Source organism: Mastigoproctus giganteus, chromosome 7, assembly GCF_048544385.1.
Source record: "Mastigoproctus giganteus isolate SK-2022 chromosome 7, ASM4854438v1, whole genome shotgun sequence".
In the NCBI taxonomy this organism is placed as follows: domain Eukaryota; kingdom Metazoa; phylum Arthropoda; class Arachnida; order Uropygi; family Thelyphonidae; genus Mastigoproctus; species Mastigoproctus giganteus.
The window spans coordinates 39,478,521-39,505,002 of NC_143581.1; the positions used below are offsets into that span (position 1 = coordinate 39,478,521).

The 26,482-nt window shown below is 36.4% G+C and overlaps 1 protein-coding gene across 4 annotated transcripts in view; it reads left to right on the forward strand.

Annotated features, from left to right (window-relative positions):
* The window catches only part of grsm (probable aminopeptidase NPEPL1 granny smith protein), a 171,817-nt gene that overhangs the window by 3,475 nt on the left and 141,860 nt on the right, over positions 1-26,482 (forward strand). For all 4 annotated transcript variants that reach the window (XM_090376850.1, XM_090376847.1, XM_090376848.1 and 1 more), the window contains exons 2-3: positions 20,956-21,106; positions 22,862-23,044. In XM_090376850.1, coding sequence (XP_090232976.1) covers positions 20,957-21,106; positions 22,862-23,044 — 333 coding nt within the window. In that variant the 5' untranslated portion in view covers position 20,956. The remainder of the gene's footprint in view (positions 1-20,955; positions 21,107-22,861; positions 23,045-26,482) is intronic.

Consider the following 26,482-nt stretch of genomic DNA (forward strand, 5'->3'; position numbering starts at 1 on the left):
ACAGCCCTGGGCATAAGTAATTACAGATGTAGAGAAGGGTAATGAGATTTTTGAAGGGATTGAAAGGGTGGCTTTCCCAAGATCAGCTTCAGTATTGAGCTTAGTGCTGATGGCATTCTTCTTAGCTTCACTTCTGTTCCAGGATAAATAATGGAATTACAGGTAAAAGAAGTAATCCAGACCATCTACAAAGGAGTGATGTTATGCTCCAGTCACAGCATGGATTTTTTAAGGAGCGATCTTGTCCGAAAAATTTGATTCGATACCATGATGCAGTAACAAAGGAACTGGAATGCAAAAAAGCAATTTTGATATCATATACTTCGATTTCAGAAAAGCTTTTTATACTGTTGCACTTAAGACTGCTGCACAAATTGGAGCATTGTAGCATTAAGGGCAAGTTACTGATCTTATTAAAGAGATGGTTGAGTGTGAGAATATGGAGAGTGTTTATTAATGGACACTACTCTTCATGGACTAATGTTATTAGTGGAGTCCCCTAGGGTTTTTTAACAATAACTAATTAATTAGTTATTAATAATTATTATATGTAATATTTATAAAGTTATTATTAGTTATTATTAATTTTAACAATAACTAATAATAATATATTTATTAAAGTATATCAGGCTTAATGTCTAAGTTTGCAGATGATATTAAGGTTGGCAGGAGGGTTAATGACAGTAATCAGGGTAAGCAGCTGCAACAAGATCTAAACAAATTAGGCTGATGGTCTGAGAAATTTCAGTTGAAGTTTAACATTGATAAATGCAAAGTACTGCATATGGGTAGCAGTAACCCCAGAGTAAAGTACCAACTGTGTGGTACTACGTTGAGGCTAGGAGAAAATGAAAAAGATCTGGAGTAATTGTGCAGTCAGATATGAACTTCATATCTGACTGCTCATGTAGTTTTGTCTATGGTATACAGAAACTTTACTAAAAAGGGACAAGGAAGTGATTATCCTGTTGTGTAAGGCTATTGTCAGCTGAACCTTGAGTACTGCATACAGGTCTGGAGGCCTCATTTTAGGAAGGATGTTGATCTGCTGGAATGGATGTAGAGAAGGGTAATGAGATTGTTGAAGGGAATGAAAGGGTGACTTTCCCAAGATGGGCTTCAGTATTGAGCTCAGTGCTGATGGCATTCTTCTTGCTCCGACTACACACATTAGGGGAAGGGCAAAAATTCAAATTGAGGAAGGATGGATGCAGGTTAGATGTGAGGAGGGGGTTTTCCTTCACCTTGTGATTGGTTGACTGTTGGAATAAACTTCTGTCTGGTGTTGTGGAAGTGGGCAGTTTGAATAAATTCAAGGGGGAAAAAACTTATTGGACAGATGGAAAAGTGATGTGGGAGTAGTTTTTTTTTTCTTAGTATTATTATCATTAGCCATATGGTGCAAGGAAGCCTGAGGCTTATGCTGCACCAGCTATAAAAGGATTCATCAGATAATATCCAGGTCATGACTCTGAGTGTGCCAAGCCCATACTCACCAGATGTAAGCCCCTGGGGTTAAATATTGAAATGAAAACAGAAAATACTGTACAACTAGTTAGAGAATACTGGTAAGGTACATAGTTGGATTTGATTTCATTCAAAAATATAAAGTGGCATCTGCCAGGTGCCATATTAGTTTACATAAATCATAAAAGATAAAAGGGCAAACACTAAACTAAATTTGCAAACTAAGAACCAAACAAAGTATATAGAACACCATATTTTTATCTGCTGGAATTCATTCTGTTGCCAACTGTTCAACCTTTCAATCTGTTGACATGACAAATCAGAATGTAAGCATCAATACGAAATAATATTTCTTACTAAGCAGTTTAAAATTTTATGAAGATTAGTAAATGGTGGGGCCTGATGGAATCCATACAATTATATTAAAAGATGCTATAGAAGTACTTAAACACTTGGGCATAATAAAGAGAGCATCCATAGATTCAGGAGTCCCCAGAGGTTGGAGATTAGTAATGGTAAATGATGCAAGAAAGCAAGCTTACACAGCAACAGCAAAAAAACCCCAGATCATCTGTCTATCCACCTTTAATTGGTTGTCTGGTTTGTCCCTGAATTTATTTACACTATCCACTTAGTGTTAGTAGTGGCAAATGATGCAAGAAACCAAGTTTATACAGCATCAGCCAAAGGAAAGAAAAACCTTCCATTTCTCCTATCCATCCCCTCCAATAGTTTTATTTTTCATTTAATTTCTTTAGCCTATCCAGTTCCACAACAACAACAGAAGTTTGTTCCAATAATCAACCACCTGCTGGCTAAAGGCACACTTCCACACATTTATTCTGTAACCATCCTTCCTCAATTTGAATTTATGCCACCTTGTGTGTGGTCTGAGCAAGAATCCTATCAGCGTTGAGCTTGCTCAATCCATTAAAAGCCTTAAACGCCTTAATCAGATCACCTTGCAGTTGGCTGGTCTCCAGATGCTGTAATTTGCAGAACCAAGTCTCTCTTGGTAAGACCACACTTTTGTTCCCTTTACCAGTCTTTGGGGGATTATTCCACTAATGTTATTAGTGGAAACCCTGGGGGATTCCACTGATAACATTAGTCCACAAAGAGCATTGACATTGATAACCACTGTGTCTGTCTTCCACAACGACAGATGGAAGTTTGTTCCAGCAATCAACCATCCATTGCCTGAAGACAAACTTCTGCACATCTGTTCTCCAACCAGCCTTTCTCAATTTCAATTTGTGCCCCTCGTGTGTGTAATCTGAGCAACAGGAAGAATACCATCAGCATCGAGCTTGCTCAATCCATTTAAAGCCTTACACACCTCAGTCAGATCACTTCACAAGTGCCTAGTCTCCACTCGCTGCAGTTTGCAGAAATGAAACCTTTCTTGGTAAGACCACCCTTTTTTCCCCTTCACAAATCTTGTGACCTCTGCACCCATTCCAGTAGCTTTGTACTCTTAACGAAATGGGCTTCCAGACCAGTATGCAGTACTCAAGTTTGGGTTGACAATTGCCCTATACAATGAAATAATTACCTCCTTATCCATGTTAGCAAAATTCTTGTATATCATTGATAATACCCCATGAGCTGTCCTGGCTACCTGTCTGCACTGCCAAGAGAACTTCATATCTGACTGCACATTTACCCCAAGTCTGCTTCATTTTCCATTACCCTGAATATAGTACCAAATTGTTAGTATTAAACTGTTCTTACTGATATCCCATATGTAGTATCTTATTTCTGTAGTACCTTATATCGTGTCTGCAATTCTGCCCAGACACAATAGGAGGGAGTATATGATGAGAGCCTTGTCAATCAATTCGGCTCTGGAAAGGTGCAAGGCTCAAGGGGTAAAATTTTTTTCAGCCTGGTCTGTACTTGTTAACAGGGGAGACTGCTTCTACAGGGATAGGATACACTTAAATAGAAAAAGTGCAAGAATATTTGCTGATGCTATCGAGGCAGTGTTAGGTGGGTTGAAAAACTGCTAACAAGGACTAATAGATTAACAGTAGCCATTGGCAGAGGTAAAAGTGATTCTTGCACTGCTTCTATTGGAATGAGCAGCAGCCTGGAAAACAAGATGCAGGATATTTCAGAAACTGCTGGGAGTCATTGCGGTACAAGTAAACACATGGGTTGTGTTAGGGTAGCTAAGAATAGGAACAGGTGCATGTATACTTGCGTGTACAGCAATGCTTGGAGTTTGGTAAATAAATTTGATGAATTTGAGGTATTGCTCAAAACATCAAAGGCAGATATTGTTGGGATATCAGAGATGTGGTGTGACATAGATATAAGGAATGCAGAACTGGAATTTGGGGAGTACAATGTGTACAGAAAGGATAGGAAAGGAGGCAGGGTTATGCTATTAGTTAAGAAACATAAAATCCAAGGAAGTGAAGCCAGTCGATATCGCTGGACAGTGCAGTGTCAAGTCCGTTTGGTGTGACGTAAGCATTGGGAGATCAAAATTGAGAGAAGGAGTGTGCTATAGGCCTAATGACTCTGATGAGTATAATAAGAAACTGTACAGGGAAATAGTGGGCCAGTAATTCAAAGAGTCTTATAATGGGGGAATTTTAATTTCCCAGATATTGAATGGAATTTGTGGGTTGGTCACTCACACACTAGCAAGGCTTTTGTGGATTTATTGGATGATTGTTTTCTACATCAGCATGTTTGGGAGGCAACTAGAGGGAGTAATACTCTTGATCTGATTATCAGTAGTGATTCTTCGTGCATTAAGAATCTGCAGATAAAGGAACCACTAGGTGGCAGTGATCACAGTGTGCTGAAGTGGGATTTACTCAAAGAGGTAACTACCATCAGGGTTAAAGGGAAGGGTTTTTGCTTTCGTAAAGGCGACTACTATGGTCTGAGACAGTATTTAAATTCTATACAGTGGGACCAACTGATGATGTTACCAACAGCAAATTAAAAATGGGAAGCATTCAAAGAACTTATCTTGGAAGCTACTAGGCTTTACATACCAACTAAGAAATATTGTTCAAGTTTTAGGCCTAAATTGATCTCAGATGAATTAATGAGACATGGCGGAGAAGAAAAATGCATGTGATACATATAAATTAACAGGTGACACAGAAGCCTATGATAGATATAAGCTGATCTGTAACCAATTTACAAAATAGATATCAGGTGAAATGATGACCTTAGTGGCAGAGAAACAAAATACTGGGATGATTATGAATGTCTGGAGATATAGAGTCCTCCTGCAGTAAGTATAAACTAGCTTGCAATCAAGTTACTTGATAGGTTAGGCAAGAGATTATACCAATTAATAGATATGTTCAAGGTTTAAACTAAAGTGGATATCAGATGAACTGATGAGACTAGTGGCAGAGAAGAAAAATACATCAGATGATTATAAATTATATCAACACAGAAACCAAGGGACACAGAAACTTAACAGTAAGTATAAACTAGTCTTTAATTGAGTTACCAACTTAGTCAGATTATGAGAAGTCTTTGACTAAGAATGCAGCAAGAATTCAGTAAGGAAATAGGGTTAGCAGAAGTTTATCAAATTTGGATTGGAAGTTAAATGATTTTTTAATAACATTAGCATTAGTAGAAGCATATGATGTAAGAAAACAAGCTTATACAGCATCAGCCAAAAAAAAAAAAAAACCTTCCCATTTCACCCATCCATTTGCTCCAAATTGTTTGTCTAGTTCTGCCTTGAATTTATTTAAGCTGTCAACTTCTATAACAACAGATGGAAGTTTGTTCCATCAATCAACCACCTACTGGCTAAAGGCAAATTTCTGCACATCTATTCTACAACTGTCTTTCCTTAATTTGAATTTATGTCCCTTCAGATGATTAATCTTGGCAAGAAGAAGAAGAAGAAGATCCCATCAGCATTGTGCTTGCTCAAACCATTCAAGGCCTTATACACCTCAATCAGATCATCTCCCAGGTGCCTGGTCTCCAGACACTGTAATTTGCAAAACTTAAGCTTTTCTTAGTAAGGCTAAATGGAACAAAGTGTTAACCCTTTGTTCCATTCACTAATCTTGTTGCCGTTCTCTGTACTTGTTCCAGCAGCTCTACATCCTTCCTAAAATGAGGCCTCCAGACCTGTATACAGTACTCAAGGTGTGGCCTGACCATTGCCTTATACAAGGGGATAACAGCTCCTTATCCCTGCTAGAAAAATTCCTGTATATCATTGACAAGACACCATGAGCTACTCTTGCAGACCGTCAGCACTGCTCAGAAAACTTCATATCTGACTGCACAATTACCCCCAGGTCCTTTTCATTCTCTACCACCCTCAGTGGCCGACTGGGCTAGCCAGGTGGGTAAAGTGCCTGCCTGGCAACCCAAAGGTCGCGGGTTCGATTCCCGCCTCGGGCTTGGATCAAAGTACTGCAAAAACATTGGGAGGTGCATTATGGCCACAGAAGCCTATGCGCCAACAACTACAAAAAAAAAAAAAAAAAAAAAACCCACCCTGAGTGTAGTACCATACAGTTGATATGTTACTCTGGGGTTACTGCTACCCATGTGTATTACTTTACATTTGTCAATGTTAAACTTCAGTCACCACCTCTCAGCTCAACTGCTCAATTTCTCTAAATCCTGTTGCAGTAGCATACTGTCATTGGTGTCATTAACAACCCTTACAACCTTCGTATCGTCTGTAAACTTAGACATTAAGCCTGATATACCTTCATCAATATCATTAATAAATAGAAAACAACACTGACCCTGGGGACTCCACTAATAACATTAGTCCACAAGGAGCAGTGTCCATTGATTACCACTGTCTTCTCCCTCTCAACCCTCCCTTTATCCATAGCAGCAACTTACCTGTAATGCCACACTGCTTCAATTTGTATAGCAGTCTTTTATTAGGGGTAAGTTAGTATTGTGAATAAAGGGATAATTAAGGCAGGAAAGAAGAAGAGTTAAAGAACAATTTTTTGTTAATTTTTATATTTTTTAATCACTCTCCTAAAACAACTTTCAAATAAAATCAACAGAACACAGTGTTCTGTTGTCATCACCCCTTGAAGTGAATACTTCAAATTGTTACAGTTGAGTTTCACTGCTTTGAGTGTGCTGTTGCACTGCATATAACAAATGCAGTGCAGCAGCACACTCAAAGCACTGCAAACAACAAATGCTGTTTGAATAAAGTTCCACAGATGAATGCATGGGATGAAATCTACTCAGGGTCATTTTGATCATGTGTCTGCCCATAGTTTATTGCTATTCACACATACTTTAAAGTTTCTTTGAAACATGTTGAAAAGTACAATAATATTTAAAAGGCCACATTCAGCGAGTTTGAAAAAAAATGGAAGTGGTATCTTCTACTTCAAACTTCCACCAACAGATAGTGATACATAGATTGTCCAGTAGGCTGACATATTGCAAGTAACAACCAGTTTTGTTAGTAGCACTAATGTTCTATGTCATGATTTTGCAATGAAGCAACAAATGGATATTCAAGTTTTGCTTTAAAATGGGGAAATCTGTAGCAGAAATGTATGAAATGTTAAAAACTATTTATAGTGATGAAATGTTAAGTCATACCAGTGTGTGTTTGAATGGTATAAGCAGTTCAAAGACAAATGTAAGGATGTTCACAGAATCTTGAAATAACTGGGAGTAAAGTGGAGGAGAAACTGTTGAAGATAAACACAAGAAAGGCACCCAGGGTGGATGGGATCTATCCAGTTATATTAAAGGAGGCAGCAAAGGAAGTAAGCAAACCCTTAGCCATAATTATGAGAGCTTCCTTGGACTCAGGGGAAGTACCCATAGACTGGAAATGTGCAAATGTGACCCCAATTCACAAAGGAGGATCAAAGGCTGACACAAGTAATTATAGACCTGTGAGCTTAACTTCTGTTCCAGGAAAATTAATGGAGGCACTGGTTAAAGAAGCACTGCAGGATCATTTAGACAAGACTTCAGTTATAGCTCAGACACAGCATGGTTTTGTTAAGGGGAAGTCTTGCCTGACCAACTTGATTGGATACTATGATGCAGTCACAAAAGAACTGGATGCAGGGAATAACTTTGATATTATATACTTGGATCTTAGAAAGGCTTTTGATACTGTTGCACATGGAAGACTGCTACACAAATTGGAGCAGTGTGACATTGGAGGCAAATTGCTGCTATGGATAAAGGGATGGTTGAGGGGGAGAAGACAGAGAGTGGTAATCAATGGACACTGCTCATCGTGGACTGATGTTATTAGTGGAGTCCCTCAGGGCTCAGTGTTGGGTCCATTATTGTTTTCTGTATTTATAAATGATATTGATGATGGTATATCCGGCTTAATGTCCAAGTTTGCAGACGATACAAAGGTTGGCAGGGTTGTCAAGGACACTACGGACACTATGCTGCTGCAACAGGATCTGGAAAGGTTGAGCAGATGGGCTGAGAGGTGGCAAATGAAGTTTAACATTGACAAATGTAAAGTACTACACATGGGAAACAGCAACCCCAGAGCAACGTATCAACTCTGTGGTACTGCACCGACAGTGGTGGAGAATGAAAGGGACTTAGGGGTGGTTGTGCAGGCAGATATGAAGTTCTCTGAGCAGTGCAGACGGGCTGCAAGAGTAGCTCATGGAGTATTGTCAATGATATACAGGAATTTTTCCAGCAGGGATAAGGAGGTGATTATTCCATTGTATAAGGCGATGGTCAGGCCACACCTAGAGTACTGTATACAGGTCTGGAGGCCTCATTTCAAGAAGGATGTAGAGCTGCTGGAACGAGTACAGAGAAGGGCAACAAGATTAGTGAATGGAACAAAGGGGTGCTCTTACGAAGAAAGGCTTAAGTTTTGCAAATTACAGTGTCTGGAGACTAGGCACCAGCGAGGTGATCTGATAGAGGTGTATAAAGCCTTGAATGGTTTAAGCATGCTCAATGCTGATGGGATTCTTCCTCTAGCTCAGAAAAATCACCTGAGAGGGCATAAATTCAAATTGAGGAAAGACAGATGTAGGATAGACGTGCGGAAATTTGCCTTTAGCCAGCGGGTGGTTGGTTGGTGGAACAGACTTCCATCCCTTGTGGTGGAGGTTGATAGCCTAAATAAGTTTAAGGCTCAGCTGGACAGGTATTTTGAACGAACAGAGGGGTGAAGTGGAAGTGGGCTTTTTTTTTTTTTTTTTGGCTGATGCTGCATAAGCTTGCTTTCTTGCATCAAATGCCTCTACTAATGCTAATGCTAACCCAAGAAGTGGGCATATATCAACCTCTCAAAATGAGGACAAAATCTCAAAATTTTGGGAAATTGTCCAAGAGATTGTCATTTGACCTTTAGAATAATTGGTGATGAGTTGAATATGAATAAGGAGATGATTCATCAGATTCTGCATGTAGATTTAGGGAAAGGAAAGTCTGTGCAAAATTTGTGCCACACAGCCTCATGAATGGCCAGAAGCAACAAATAGTGTCATCATGTGAAGACTTCATCCAGACTTGTCAAGACACTCCTAATATCCTTAACTGTATTACCACTGGAGATGGGTGTTTCAGTACGACCCTGAGATGAATTATCAGAGCATACAGAGGACTTCAAAATCATCATCAGTGCCCAAAAAGTTTAGTTTACAGAAGTCCAGGACCAAGAAGACACTGGTTGTTTTGTGAGAAATGTGGTGCAATTCACTAGGAATTTCTACCCGAAGAGGAGAGAGTGAATTTTGCGTTCTATGTACAGGTGCTTCAAAGACGGGTGAGGCCATAAAGTCAAAGGAAAGGCAGCTGTATCTTGTTGCACGAAATTGTCCTTCTATTCTGCATTTTTTGTGAAGACATTTTGAAAGACAAATGGCATTGTAAAGATCAACCATCCACTCTATTCTCCCTATCTAGTGCCAGCAGACTTCCTCTTTACCAAGGTGAAAACTGCTCTCAAAGGAAAGAGATTTCAGGATGTTAAGGACATCAAGAAAAACATAACCACCAAACTGAACATCATCTCTTTGGTTACCTTTATTGACTCTTTTCAGAACCTTTTAGAATGGTGTAATAAGTGCATTCAACTGGCGATTACTTTAAAAAAATTAAAACCATTTGCTCTCCTTCACTTTGTGTTCTTTTTATTGCACTAGACCAGAAACTTTATTGTCATACCTTGTGTGTGTGTGTTTATTTTGCACATGCACATACCCTCTCCTGCCTAAAAGTTTGAAATCACGTTTCACTTTCTTAAATATCAAAATTTTCATTAAATTAGGACCAACTTATACAGTGGCAGACAAAAAAACTGTATCACCTTAAAAAAAGTAACATTTGTAGTGAAACATATAAGATATTGTTTAATTATAGTAATTTTTTTTGTCGCAAAGCAAAGGTATTGCGATAGATAACACGTCTATTGCATCAGCCATTTCTATAAATACGCCGTTGGAAGGGTATACACACTCATTAGTATCCTGTTTTGCAGAGGTGTAAGCATGGCTGCATATGTTCAGTTGACACAAAGAAAAAAAAAAGTAGCTGTTGCTCTGTCCCAGGAAGGGCTTTTTACGGGTGCTATTGCTGATAAAATACGCTGCCACCAGTCAACAGTATCCTGGGTGCTGAAATTAAAGTGTGAAATCGGTGATGTGAAGAGAAGACCTGGATCAGGCCTTAAGAGAGTAACTATGCCTTCCCAAGATCGATATTTGAAACGGCTATGCCTTTGTAATCGCCATGCTAGTGCTCCTGATCTAAAACTGGATTGGAGATGGTTCTGGTGTCGAAACAAGTGCACAAACTATCCAAATACGGCTTTCGGATTGTGGTCTGCATGCCTATTGGCCCAAGAAGAAGCCTTTGTTTACTCAACAAATGAGGAAGAAGCGACTTGCTTGGGCTAGAACACATTTCATGGACAAAAGAGCAATGGGACACCGTCATCCTTTCTAAAAAATTGAAATTCAACCTGCATGGCTTGGATGGGAAGCAATATGTCAGAAGACAAAAATTGGAGGTATACCATCCTGACTGCATAACACCGACCATAAAGTTCACCGCAGGTCAGATGGTCTGGGGATGCATAACAAGCAAAGGGGTGGGGCGAATTAAGTCTATTAACGGAACGGTGAATGCAGAAACCTACACTGCTATCTTGGAGGAGTGCCTGAAACCCGTTATTAGGGAGCACATAGACTTCCAAGATTGCATTTTTCAGCAGGACTCGGTACCTTGCCACACAGCAAAATTGGTAAGTTTTATGCTATTTAGATGTAATGATGTGTTTGTCTTCTTGTCTCACAAGGCTTAACACATACTTACACCAATGTTTTCCCTCATTTTTTCTCCCTTAAGATGCAGTCATACCTCAGAAATGCTGGCATTACAGTGTTGGACTGGCCCGGCAGCAATCCAGATATGAACCCTATTGAAAATTGCTGGTACATAATGTCTAAAATTGCTCAGAAGAAGCCAATAAGTAAGATTCAGCTGCAGGAGAGCATTGTAAGGGTGTGGTATCACGAAATTGAGCAACCATATAGCTAGAAGTTGATTAACTCTATGCCAGATCGTTGCAGGGCTGTAATTGCAACTCGAGGAGGAACAACAAAATACAGTAGACTCTAGATTTTCTGGGATAGATGGTAAAAAACAAATCCTGGATAATCGATTTCCCTGTTAATCCAAAAATACAAAAGTCCCCGACATACGTAAGAGATGCATTCCAGGACTTCTTACTTCGTTGAGTTTTACAAAAGTAACTCGGGAATGACTAATAACATATTGCTACTATATTATCATTGACAAATCTGAATTCTGCATGATACTTGTTAATGTTTGGCCATTTTCATACATCCTTATTATAATGATTCCTTAGAGATTTAACAGATGCACCATTTTAAAACTTTAAATAATTTCAAGTTTTTGTTTAACTGAAAACGCAACTCTTGCGTTTACCCATAATTTTTGCAATTTCTAAACAAAAAAATTACTATAAAAAAAATTCCAACATCCCTGACATAAATAACGAAACGAAATTTATCTTTTTGTTTTGAGACGGAACGCAACAATCGACGCAACGCACTAAACAAACTAAACATTTGGTCTCTCCTTTTTTTTTTTTTGAGCTGCGGGGATTGCAAGATAATAGGTACACTAATCCCCAATGATGACTTATAATTCCACTTGTTGTTTATTTACGACTTGCAAAATATCTGTTTATACCTATTCTAGTTATTACTTGAATTTTATGATTTCTGATTGATATATTTTTTTAATTTCGAGTCTTGAAGTGTTCCGGTTAATCCGATCCTGGTTAATCGAGAGTCTGCTGAATTAGGACTTATTTTTCTGATTTACAGTACATAATACTATTACATTAATTTGTCATTTCAGTTTGTACATGTAAATGCAATAAAATGTGTTTGGTTGTCATGATTGCCATTTACATGACTTCTCATATTTCCAGTAATTAAAAATTTAACCCTTTGGGAAGATATTTATGACAATTAGGTATATCAGGCGGAGTCTTTATTGGATTTCATTCATTCACGAAGATATATATCCCATCTAACAAATGCATTTCGAACATTTCTGCAACCCACAATGCAGTGCAAAACACATTATTTGCAAATTCGCAAGTGATGCAGTTTTGTCCACCACTGTATATCAATTTTTATTAAATTATTTTCTATTATGTATAAAAATCAAAAAACTTAAATAATATTTAAGAAATTTCTAGAGTATTCAAGAATATTCCAGAAAGGTGTATAGAAGTCTCCTAAATGAGGTAGAACATTATAGATGATCCTAGATAATATTTAATAATAATTAAATTAAATAATATTTAATTATTATTAAATTATTAATTAAAGATGCTGCGTTAAGAAATTTCTGGAATATTCGAAAATATTCCAGAAATGTGTAGAAGGCTTCTGAATGTAGCAGATCACTGTAGATGATTCTAGAAACTGGAAGTATTATTTCAATTTTATAGAACATTGTAGATCAGGGATTCCCAAAGTGGCCGGTAGTGACCCCCTGGTGTCTTTGGGCAAGTGTGTGAAGGGTCTTTAGTTCCTAATAAAGCCACTGGGGGTAGGTAAGATTATTTTAGGGGTCTTTAAAGAAACTATTTCCTTATAAAGATAAATCTAGAATTAATATATGAAACAAGTCGTTAACTCGGGCAGTCAGCAAAGTGGTTTAGGGTGGAATCACACTATTGTCACCTGATGTGAGGTTACATGGAAACAAGTCAAATGTATGGGGGTGAGAGAGAGAGAGAGAGAGCGCGCGCGCATGCTATATTTCCCGTTTTGTTTATTGGCCGGAGACAAACTATTGTTAATGGCAGTAGTCGCAAGATAACACGTCGGCCTTCAAGGTCAATTCACGTCCTCACAAGTTCACAGTTTTCTGTTTGAGCAGAAAATTTTGTACGGCATGAGTTTTCTGTCACACTGACAGAAGAAAATAAAGTGATAATAGAAACATGTCCAGTCACATAGACCCTCAAAGATGGCCAAAGGAAGGAAATAGACCAACAGTATTACAATTTACAAATTTAGAGGAGGAACAAGTCGATAATTTCAGTTTGTACAACTCATAACAATTTCTAACAAGTTCAGTTTTTAGCGTTGTGAAGTTGTTTTTGTTATTAAATTTAATTTAAAAAACATTTTGTATTGTGACTGAATAAATCCTTATTCCAAATTAAACTTACAGTATTTCAACTTTCCTTAAACATACAACTAATTATTCCTTACCGCTGACTGAATTTCGAAATTGTGTATTTTGCCCTTGTATGTCATCCTTAATTAGATTATATTGGAAATTAAATTCTACTTTATTCATCCGTAAGTACATCTTAAAACGATTTTCATCTTCTAAGTCCTGCAGTAAATGATGGAAGAACGCCTTTTTCTGTTCTCTTCCAGTTTATGTCGTGTATTCATTGCTTACTCCCTTTTTGTTTTCTCGGCCAGGGCCCCAAAATTAAATATGGCCGGAGGCCTATTTCATCCTTAATCCACTTCTGTTCTCGGCTATAAGAAAATCATTTTCTAAATCTTCTTCAAAATCTGAAGAAGAGGATGAAGTGTGGCAATTCATTTCACTTCAGCTTTCCCCAAAGAGAACAACACATATATAATGTAGCATGGTAGTAATGTGTCTCCTATGACTGACTTCGCAGTTTACATTGAATAGTGTGTTTACGGTCAAATGGTACTGGGGCAGTCTCTCTTCTCCAAGTGACACGACGTGAGGTGACAATCACTGTGTGTGTGTGCCCTTGAAAACATAAATAAATTGTTTTAGTTAGTGTCCAAGCACATTTTCGTTCTAGTGGTCGTGCTCAGTTTTCGTTTTACCGCCATTGCTGTCGTCAAACTTCAGTGCTATTTCTAGTGTCAGTAGATATTTTCGTTCTGCAGTGTTTGGGAGTGGATTATTCATTTTGTTTTAATAGTTTCTTATTAAAATTATTTTGGTAAGAGTTAGAGTTGCGGTGAAATAATTTCTTACAGAAAACTCCTAATGATCATCATGTCTGACGCAAAAAAGCAGTATCATCAATATTCGGTAGAATATTTAAATTTTGGGTTTGTGCCTTCTCAGAGTAATGAAACAAAACCAATGTGTCTTTTATGTGAGAAAACGTTTAGTAATGATGCTATGAGACCTTCAGAAATGAAAGAACATTTAAAAAAACAGCATAATGATAAATGCGACAAAGACCTTGAATATTTCAAGACAATGAAGGAAAAATTTTTAAATTGTACAACGCTTAAGTCCTTTATAAAATCATATGCAGTACCAGCAGCCAGTGGTGGAGTACAAGCATTGTATGATATTGCTCTCCTAATTGCAAAGAAAGGAAAGGCACATACTCTTGGTGAAGAAATAATTCTACCCTCTATAAAAATAGCAATAGAGTTAGTTATGAAAAAGGATGCTAAACAGTTTTAAGGAGTATTCCACTTAGTAATAATACAGTGCAATGGAGGATTGCTGAGATGGCAAATGATGTCCAAACAACAGTAATTTCAGAGCTCAAAGAGGTTATGTTTGCTATACAATTAGACAAGTCAACATTTGGAAGTATAAATATTTTAATTTCATTTGTACAGCATTACAGTACGAGTAAAAAAGCAGTAATTGATGAATTCCTTTTTGCCAAATCTTTAAAAACTGATTCCAAAGGTGAAACAATTTTTAGATAGTGCAAGGGTATTTTGAAAAGTACAACATTCCTTTTAGTAATATAACTGCAATTGCAGTGGATGGGGCTCCACCCATGGTTGTTATGAGTCATAAGTACAGAGGATTTTTAGCTTTAGCTTAAAAAAAGAAAATAACACAATGTACTGCTTGTATTTTAGCTTTAGCTAAAATACAAGCAGTACATTGTGTTTTACACAGACAACACCTTGTTGCAAAAAACAAGTGAAGAATTGCATGTTGCTTTGCAAATTTGTATTAAGATAATAAATAAAATAAAAGCAAATGCTCTTAACAGCCGACTGTTTGCTATGCTATGTGAAAGAAACAACGAAAATTTCAACCAATTGCTCCTTCATACAGAAGTAAGATGGTTGTCAAAAAGTAACTCTTTGCAAAGGATTGTAGAACTTTATAACTCAGTGGTGGAATTTCTGTCCGAGCACAATCAATCATTTGCTGATAAATTTAGTCAGTGTAAAAACCCTCTTTTACTTTGCTGATATATTTTCAAAATTCAATGAAGCACAAAAAAAACTGCAAAGCAAAGACATTACAATTATACAGAGTCATACAATTATTTTGGGATTTCAAGAAAAGTTAATGCTCTTCAAAACTTCACTGGGTCGTAGAAATTTTCACTTCTTTTCAAATATGTCATCTTTAGAACAAGAAGCCAAAGGAAATTTTTCAGATGCCAACATTTATGTAGCTCACCTCGAACACTTAAAAGAGGATTTTAAAAATTGATTCAAGGATCTCAAAGATATGAAAGTTCCAGAATGGATTATGTCTCCATTTCATGCAGAGAGGGACGATTTGGATCTGGATTTGCAAGAGGAAATTCTTCAAATGAAGATGGACCTAGAAGCTAAATCTCTGCACTCAAAAGAAAGTTAAATTAACAGAAAGTTAAATGGACAAGTAAAATTATTATTGAAAACTACCCAAAACTGTATAAAACTATCGAGCCTTTATTATTGACCTTTCCAAGTTCATACAGGGTAGAAGTCGGATTTAGCCACGCTAACAGTATTTTAACTAAGCAGAGAAATCGACTAATCTCGAAAATAATGGAGATCTAAGATTAAAACTAACAAATCACGAACCCAATATTTCCTCTCTTCTAAAAGCACATCAACCACATCCTTCACATTAGACATGAGGTAAGTGTTAAGTGTTCATTAAATTTTTTTTTTAATATGCACTGCAAATCATAATTGGATACATTTTCTAAAAAAATTGTTTATAAAATATAACTTGAAGTTTATTGCTCTTGGGGGGTCTTTGTTATTATTGAATTTTTACTTGGATTTCTGACCAAAAGGTTTGGGAACACCTGTTGTAGATGTGTTTTGTACTAATATAAATTGAAGAGTAAGACCTTTTAACATATAAAAATGAGCACCGGTCATTCAGAAAGAGTGTTTGTTATATGTTTTGTGATAAGCATGGTAAGAAATAAGGAACTCAGTGTAAAAAAAGAAGTGTTATTATAACTCTTTATAAAGAAAGTTAGTTATTCTATATAAGAAGTTTTGGCAAAAAACTAAGTGTTTCATTTAAAGGAGTACAAACTACTATTTGATGAAGTTTATTTATGCATGGGTACTGCACGTACATCATTTTTATTACCCATGTAGTATGAATGCATTGTTTATTTATATCTTATATTATGAATACTTTCACAAGTTTCTGAGGTATTAGTATTAGTAATGGCCACATGGTGCAAGAAAGCCTATGGCTTATGCTGCACCAGCCAAAAAAAAAAAAAAAACCCCGAATAAAACAATGATAAAAAAATAAATAATTAATAAAAGAAAAGGAAATTAAACCTATCATCTTATGCGCTTCCCTCATCCGAAGGTACTATTCAGATGACCTTCGAATTTCCCCAAACTGTCAGTCTCTACCACCCACATAGGCAACTTATTCCAGTAATTTATAACTTGCTGGCTAAAATAAAACTTCCTGCAGTCCAATCTAAACATTTCCCCCCGTAACTTGAATTTATGTCCCCTAGTTCTAGCATCATTTATAATCTTGAAAATTTTGTCCTCATTCATTTTACTGATGCCTCTCAAAGCCTTAAAAACTTAGAGCAAATCTCCTCTAAGGTGTTTAGTTTCCCAACTCTGCAACCCACATATTCGAAGTCTTTCTTCATAAGGACACCCTTTTGCCGATCTCACCAGGCGAGTTACCCGTCTTTGCACCCTTTCAAGAAGCTCGATGTCTTTCTTTAGGTGCGGTCTCCATACTTGAACACAGTATTCCAAGTGTGATCTAACAAAAGCCTTATATAATGGGATTATCACGTCTCTATCTCTACTTGCAAAAGTTCGATAGATCATGGATAGGACACCATGGGCCTTCCTTGCAACCTGTTTACAATGCTCAGAGAATTTCATGTCTGACCGTGTCGTAACACCCAAGTCCCTTTCCTCCAGTACTGGGTTTAGTTGAACTCCACCAAGTGAATAAGTTATTTTGGGATTACTGTTTCCCAGGTGTAATACCTTACACTTTGTTGGATTAAAGCATAGCTACCATTTTTCTGACCATTCCTGAAGTCTATCTAGGTCTCTCTGAAGAAGCTCAGCTTGACAGTGATCATTAACTACTCTACCAATTTTAATATCATCTGCAAATTTAGACATCACGCCCTCTATCCCTTCATCGATGTCATTTATGAAAATTAAAAACAACAGTGGTCCTAATACTGATCCTTGGGGAACCCCACTTCTTACATCAACCCAATCTGAGGAATAGCCATTTATCACAACCCTCTGCCTCCTGACCTGAAGCCATCCTGCTATCCATTTAAGGATTTTCCCAGTGATTCCAACCTGTTCCAGCTTATAAAGCAACCACTCATGTGGGACTGAGTCAAAAGCTTTGCTGAAATCTAAATAAACAATGTCGAAATTATTCCCTAAATCCAGCTCGTGAGTGACTCTTTCAAAATAGTGAACCAGATTTGTTAAACATGATTTTCCCTTTACAAAACCATGCTGAGTATCCTTGAGAATTTCAGTTTGATCCAAATGATCCTGAATTTCCACCCTTGATCATTGCCTCCATGATTTTCCCTACCACTGAACTCAGACTGACAGGTCAATAATTTCCCACTTCACTCTTAGAGCCACCCTTATGTATGGGAGATACATTGGTACTTTTCCAGTCCAAGGGAATCTCCCCAGAGTCTAGCGATGCTCACATAATTAGCCTCAATGGTTCAACACTCACTTGCAGCCTCCCTTAAGATTATGGGGTATATTCCATCAACTCCAGGAGCTTTACTGGCCTGTAGGCTCAAAAGTTTTTTCATTAAATAATCATGCGAAATTTCAATATCATTAATTACATATTTTTCAGCTTTGCTCCCACAATTTCCCATTCCCACAAAAAGTTTTTCATTTGTAAATATCGATGCAAAATAACTGTTGAGTTCATCTGCAACAGCAGCTGGTGTATTTAATACTATCCCCTTTCCCTTACGTAAAGGTCCGATCTGGTTTGTCCTGCTCTTCTTGGCATTTATATATATGAAGAATTCCTTATCTCCCCTCTTTGCTCTGTTTGCTAGTGATTTCTCATAAACTGCCTTTGCCTGTCGAACCTTTTCTGTGGCTCTATTACAGATCATCTTGTAGCTGTTATAGGCTTCAGTACTTTTTATTGCTCTGTAACCTTTCCATGTCACCTTTTTCTGCTCAAGTAATGTGGCAACTTCACTATTCATCCAACTTGGAACCCTCCTTGTGGAGTATTTTTTTTAATGGTAAATACGCATTCAAGGCATATGTGATTAATGTTTTAAAAGCATTAATCACAGATTGACATTACACTGCTTTGAATAAGTAGCAATTCACCAGTGGAGAAGGCTAATGTTACTTATTCTCTGCAGATACTACCACCACCCAGACAGCACAGTTTCGAAGCTTGTTGGCTTATTCATCAGTGGGTGGACAGGTACCCTGTTGTTTCAATAGTGACAACCCAGTTATGAAGTATAACTCCACAATATGAGAGGTGCTTGATGGTGTGCATGGTTTAATCTAAAAATATTTCTTGGCTAAATGTTAAGAGTATGAAGTTGGTTTATGTATGGGCACTGCACGTAAACACTATTGCAACTACAGGGTACCTGCCCACCCACCGATGAGTAAGCCAACAAGCTTCAAAATGGTGCTGTCTGGGTGGTGGGATCCGCCGAGAATAAGTAACATTAGAATAAGTAACCCAGTTAAAATCTTCCATTATTAGACAATCTGATTTACTGGCCCAATATTCAAACATTTAGGTTGGAGAGTGTATATATATATATATATATATATATTTTAATTTTGAGCACTTTTGATTGCAGGTCAGTGTTGCCTGTACTTGCTGAAGGACTTCTGTAATAAAAAGAAAACTACTGGTTAGGGTAATTTAAACTTTCTTCAAAAGCTCATCATTCAATTTATATATAGAGCAAGTATAGTTCTGCCTTCAAATGATATTTTCTTCCTTAATAAGTTCGAAAATATTTTTCTTTCCTTCAAAATTTGGTTTCTCTGAATTTTGAAGGAAATTTTGCATGTTGCATTTGCTTAATGCAACATGCAAAGAATTGACGTAGGTGCCGTCTAGGTGCTGCATAAAGATATATTCACTTTCGTACTTTTGTTGCAGATTTTTAAAGTTTACTTTAATATACAACACAATGCTAATATTAGAAAGTTCAGACAAATTTCTGTGTTCAGACAGTTGTCTGAACACACAGAAAGGTTACTGACATTATCCAACCACTATACCATGCTGAAAGTTTGTTACTTCTGAATTCGTAACCCACACTGGCTACTGCCCAGGCAGATCCACAAGATTTCTCTTGATGTGTTTAAACTGATACATATATGGAAGAATTTTGGCATAGCACATTATTTGTGGAGAGGTGTTTGAATATTTATTAGTGTACATCCCACTGTATGTGATTGGATTGTCTGTAGTCTCAAATCAGAAGCTTAGCTCAGTTTTTTAAGAAATAGGATGCAAGAAACAATTCTGGCATGAATGATTGAAGAAACAATTTTGTCATTATATATTTAGACTTTAGCAATTTAGACATGGGGAGTGTAGTCAGCCAGCTTGCAGTACAGGCTGGAAGTGTATTGAGATTATGTGCAAGGATCTGAGGTAGATTAAGCAATTGCTAAAAGGAGTAGAGAGTTGTTATAAATAGTCATTCATCATAGTGGGCTATGGTTAGAAGAGATGGGCTTGGTGCTGGGATTATTCTTGTATCTGATTTTCTTGAGTGATATTTTCTTGGTGAAATAAAGGGTAAGATGTTGAAATTTGCAGATAGTATGAGGCTCAGGAGAGTGTTTAATGATGCAATTCAAACAGCTGATTTAGAGTAATTTAGATAGGTTTCACAATACCCTTTATCATAGACTACTAATATTTATGATAAAGAGTGGATTCAAGAGTAGTTTCAGGAATTACCTGATTGAAGTGTATTAGCCACTGAGAGGTGATAAAATGGATTATAATGAAATTTTCAAATGAAATAAGAAGGAAAAACCACATGAGATAAATAGAAACCATTGAGGTTGATAAATACAAACCTAATAGGCTTGACCCTGTGAACTTTGTTTGACAGTAATGTATCGTCCTGTAGTTCAGCTGTACCAGGACCCTGGGGGACACTAAGGAAAAGAGAAAGTTACATAAATTAATATATTATTGTATTATAGCTACATAAAATAATATTGCACCAGGGCTTAGTCTAGCAGTGATATACCACAGGTCATTTACCACTAGAATGAATTGCCTTCTTGGGCATTAAGGTAGTTAGTCTTAAATGCATCTTTTCCCTCTGCAAATGAAATTTGCAGCGAATCAGTTGTATCATTTAAACAAAATTTAATAAATGTGATGTTTTCCATTTTCATTCAAATTATGCATTTAAAAATGCATAGGTGCATTGCATATGCACATGTATATTTTTCAAAAATTCTCTTGTTAGGAGTGTATCTTGTTTAAGATTGTAACTGATATGTGTAATTTTTACAATAATTCAAATATTTTAAAAAATAATAATGATTGTTTGTAAAATTGAGATTGATATATTAGATTAAAAGAATTTAAATTTTAGAAAAATATAAGAATTTGAGATTAATAATAACTAATTCTGTAGAGTTAAAAGAGAAAATATTTATGTAGTTTTGTGGTCTAATGATATGGAATATAGAGGTCTATTACTTGTACTTTATAAAATATATTTATTTCCAGAATGGCTCACATAACATTGCAGTTTAGTAGTAGTTTAGCACCCTCTGATCCTCAACAGCATCCAGTTTTAATAATTGGACAACCAAAACATCTTTCCAAACTTGCATATAGTGATGTGAAAATGAAACTAGAGCCAAGGGTTTCTGAAGAAGTAAGTTAAATATTGTAATAACATTTTGCATCTAAAAAGATAAATCATATGTCATTTGAATGTCTCAACCAGGAATTGACTTTATGATGTTAACGACAATTTAATGAATTAATTTTTTTTAAATGTGAAATTAAGTAATTGATGTGTTTGTGCAAATGACTAAGTGACATTGTAAATCAGGATATCATAAGCACAGTGCAGGATATTTTACACTAATTTTATTAGTATTTATTTTATTACACTAAGGGCCCTGCAGCCAAGCAGCCAGATAACAAAACACAATACTACATAAACCAGACACTGCACTTTTCCTGCCTTTTGCAGTAGTTATGCATTTAATCACCAAGTACGTACAGTGCAGATGTGGGAAACCACTGGTGGCACCTGACCCCAAATACTATGCCACCTTAAACTGTCAAAGTTCTCTCTTCTGAAGTTAAAACCTGTGCCTTTACCTTGAACTGCCGCAACATCTTTCTTTTATCTTGTTTTTTTTTTTTTTTTTTTATGAAAACCCAAACACGAAAGGTATCAGAACCAATAGTACTTAGTACCATGCATGGGATGAAGCAGTATTGGGGTGGATGCCAGAAACTTTGCTCTAGAGACTAAACATAGGTTTCACCACTTTAAGCCTCCAATAAGCAAAGTGGTGGTGGTGGTATCTGACGATTGCATATTCACTTCCTGACAATGGTTCCTGTACTTTAAGCCCTGTGATGTCATCTGATTCATTAGTTATGATGAAGTCAAGAATATTCTCACTCCTAGTACTTTCTCTGACATGCTGATACAAATAATAATCATCTAGTTTATTTTAAAAAATTTTACTACCCACTTTTTCCTACCTTCATCAGTGAGTTTCCTGCCCACTTTTTCCAGTCAGTCTGGGGCAGATTAAAGTCACTTATAATAAGACATTCATGCTTGCCTGCCCATTCCATCAGCATGTAAAGGTTATCGTCTTATTCTTCACAATCTTTTGGTCTGTAGATTACTCTCACTCTCATTGTTCCTTTGCTTCCAACTAACTCGCACCACACAGATTCTATGCTGGCAGATGTAACTTCAGACTCAGCAAAAGCTCTTTTTGCACGCAGGCTGCTTTTGATAAGAAGCATGATCTCTTTTGTCTTCCCTATCTTTCTTAAATACATTATGCATACTGTAGTGGAACTCGTCATCATCGATTTCCTGGTGGCACCATGTTTCTGTTAGCCGTATTATATCAGCATTATATGTCCTAACCAGGAGTTCATATTCAGCCATTTTATTGACAACACTCCTGACATTATTGTAGATACAGTTGAGACAAAGTAATCTACAGTTTACTACCCTGACACACCCTTTGAAGTTATTTAGGTTTGTATTCCAAGTTTTATCTCCCCCCCCCATTTGAAACATTGCTACCCTCAGAACGTCTTATCAACATCAACTGTTGTGGCAACAAACAAGAATTCTTGAGGTGAGTGCAAGCATTGCTTTGACCTATATCATCAGATAAACATGGATATAAATTACCCTTCGCCCCCCCCCCCCAACTAGCAGTTTCCCTGAATCCTTGTTATAACATTTTTATTAAAATTATCTTATTGCAGATCTTAATCCCTAAAATGGTTAATCCTAACACTCAAAACCCTACCTACAAATGTTAATATATATTTATTTACTTCACTTCTAAAATATATATATGTAATTTTAAAACTAATATTGCACTTTCATATATCTTTCCTTGCTATTTGAACTTGTGTATAGGTCTTCAGATTAGCTGTTGAAAATCTTCATCCATCTCCAACTGATACATGTTCTCTATATCTTAATTTGGCTACTGTTGGAGCATTACCCACCAAATGTTCAAGGCACAATACTCCATCTCGAGCACATTCTATTACAAAGTTGGTAAAAAACTATACAGTTGGAGTAGATGAATATGTTGTGGTAAGTTGAATTTTGATATCTTATAAATTATGTTATGTGTTCATTATTTAAATGCTGATAATAACTTGATCTGTTTTATGCATTTAACTGGAATGTACTTCTTTATTTTATCATACCTGCATTTAGAAAATTATAAAAAAGGAAATGTAGGTTTTTTGTTTGTCATGGTAAATTCATAGAAATGGCTATTTAAACTCCTTTCTTCCTGGGGTGAACAATCAATCTTTACATTTCTTTACAAATCTCTACCAATTGATTCTTGATTGGTAGCTCAGTGCTTGACAAGGTTTTGGCTTGTGCCTTTAATCTTCTAATAGATCAGAAATTATTTCCCTGATTGCCTTAAAGGTCAACTTTCAGTCTAGAAGCATAGAAAAAAAATTTTGTGGCTATATATCGTCAGCGAAAAAAAAAATTAACAGTGCTGTTCAGGGCTTTTATTGTACTTCAGGAATATTGAAATTTTTATATTTTTTTTCAAAAATGTTTCTGTTTTTGGCTGATGACATCAACCACTACATGTTAATAGATTAACTTTTCCTGTACATACATCAGTATTTCACCTCCAGTCTCTTCTTATGAGTTAGTCCCCAAAAGTAGTCTCTGTAATCTCATCTGTACTGCTTGTAATTTCTCTATAGTCTTGTAGGGATGTGCACAGAGTATAGCCAAGCGAGAATTTCCTCCATGGAGGATATCTTCATCCTATGCATGGCGATCTTCACTAGAGTCGTGGTGCTTTTATTTATCATTGTTACAGCATAACCACTTGCCACTTCTCACCCCATCTTCTTGGAACTAAAGTTTTGCTGCTTTGCATGTGTTGTTATATAGTCTCCAGTTGGTTTCAGTAGATGTTTTATGATAAAACCCATAGACTTATTGTACTGTTATGCTTTCTGTTGTAAGGTTGTGTAAGACAGTTCTTGTGTTCAGAGATGATGTTCTTTGGTCTTAACTTGGGAATTGGATCAGTTATTTTTCCCTTCAGTTTCAGCATTTATTTTGTATTATTGTGTAATTCATCTTGTGATATAGTATTGCATGATCATCAGCATATAATATGATACTTAATTTCTTATTGTTAGTTTGCATACACTCTGCTACTGATCTTTGCAGAATCTGTTCATATAGATATTGAAAAGTATTGGTGTTGGCAAAATGATGTCAGGCAGAGGATCCCAAACTTTCTCAGTTCGTGGCACCCTTAGTGTCTCAGTAATTTTTTCAGTGTCCCTAGGCCAAAAGAAATACCTAACAGTTCCATTTATTAAGTAGTTAGGTCCAAACAACTTAATAAGTAATTTTGAAACTGTGAACCACCTCAAGCTAGTAGTTCGCATGGTGTTCGACAGATGTCTTATCGCTGTTTCTCTCAAATTTAAAACATGTCGCAGCACCCCTGTGGGTTCACTGCAGTGTGCAGCGAACCGCCGATGTAAGGAAGGTTTGGGAACCGGTGATGTAAGGAAGCAAGCTTAGTATCAGCTTAGAAAAACAACTGACTTGGATGTAGCATCAGCTATATCTATATAATAAAAAAAATTAGCTCTTGGAATAAGCACCCAAATACTCTTGTAGGTGAAAACTTATTCCTAGAGTCATTTTCACTCTTTGACTGAAAGAAAGTTTTTTTTTTTTTTTTTTTTTTTTTAACCATCTGTTCTGCAGTTATCTTCTCCATTTTAATTTGTCTTCTAGTATATGTCTTATCCAAGCATAAAGATGCCCCTGGTATTTAGTTTATTAAAATAATTTTAAAGCTTTTAAAAACACTGAGTTCACCCCACAAATACCTGATTTTCAGACACTTACAGAATTCAATACTTTCTGGATAAGAATGTTCATATATCCCCTTAACCAATCTTGTTGCTCATTCTCTTTTCAGCAAGTCCACCCATCTTTCCTAGAATGGATTACCAAGCTGACGTAATTCCAGAGATCACCAATTAATTTTCTTTGTTGTCCTTGTTAATTCTTTGTTTATAGTTTATAAACTGTTTTATTCACTTTCTTAAAGATAAGTACCAGAATAGCATTATTCCAGGTTTTGGGAATTTTTCTATATTTAAACATTATATATATAGTTTAACTGGTTGAGTAGCAACCTTCAAACTGAGGGTGTAAAGCATGTTAGTGTCTAACGGCTCCTGGGATTTCTCCCATCTCCGCGAGTGTACATTGTATCGGGGCCAGAGATTTGAAGTGTCTTGTGCTGTATATTGTGTTGTGCCCTTTGTTTCTCCAGTCTATTAGCCGCCGAGCCCCTAGTGGGACCCGACGTTACCACACCATGCCACAGGGAGGCTGACCGGGTGCACCACTGATGCTAGAGTACTCTGGCGGGTCCTGTCACCTACTTTCCTTCAATTTCAGTGGCTAGGACCAGATTTGAGAATGAAATGATCGTTGTTTCTTGAGCAATGGTTGTAATTTTAACACAGCATAGGGTTGTTCGCTGATAACTTGTTCTAGGGCCAAATAGGTCGGGCAATAATTTTGATGTACAGTCTGTCCTCGTATAGCACGATAGTTGTGTTCCTAGAAACCCTCTTGCAATGCAAAATCGTGCAATATAAACAACAGGCCCTATGGGAAAAGTGGGGTTAGATGCCGACCACCCAAGATTGAACACACATTTGGAACCAAAACATTACCAAACACAATAAATAATTGGGTAATTTTAATCATTATAAAATACGTAAGTATTTTATAACGATTAAAATACGTAATAAAAAATATAATATTTTTTTATTATAATATAATAAAAATAAATATTTTTTTATTATATTATAATAAAGTATTTTTAGTATTTTTTAATACTAAAAAATTATTTTTTACGAATAAAATACGTATTTTATTCGTAAAAAATTTATTATATTAAATAAAATAGTCGTAATAAAATACTTACGTATTTTATAATAAGTAAGTATAAATTATAATACGTAAGTCGTAATAAAATGCTTACGTATTTTATTACGACTATTACGTAATAAAATATTGCTAATGCTTTATCATAAGCAAACTTGTTTTTTGTTTGATTTTCTATCCAAACAGATGACAGCCATTCCATCTCTTCCAATTCTTTGTCTTAATCTAATGGATTTTAATTACACTTTCAGTTGTTCCTGCTATGAAAGTTGTTTTTATTTTCTCCGCATTCTTTGTAATTCTCGGCATTGCCTCATTTAGGTCTGTAGCACATGCAATATCACATGGTCTTTCATTTCGCTCAAAGCGTTTCACAATTTCATATTTTTTTTCTCTATCGACAGAGGCGGACTGGCCATAAGCCTTACCGAGGGGAGTCCCGTGTGATTTTGGCCATAAACCGTAGTATGAGGCCACTATAAATTTTCCCGGGTAAGAATTTTTGACCCAGTCCGCCTCTGTTTATCGATATTGCTTTTTTTTTTTTTTTATCTCTCTGAATCTGCA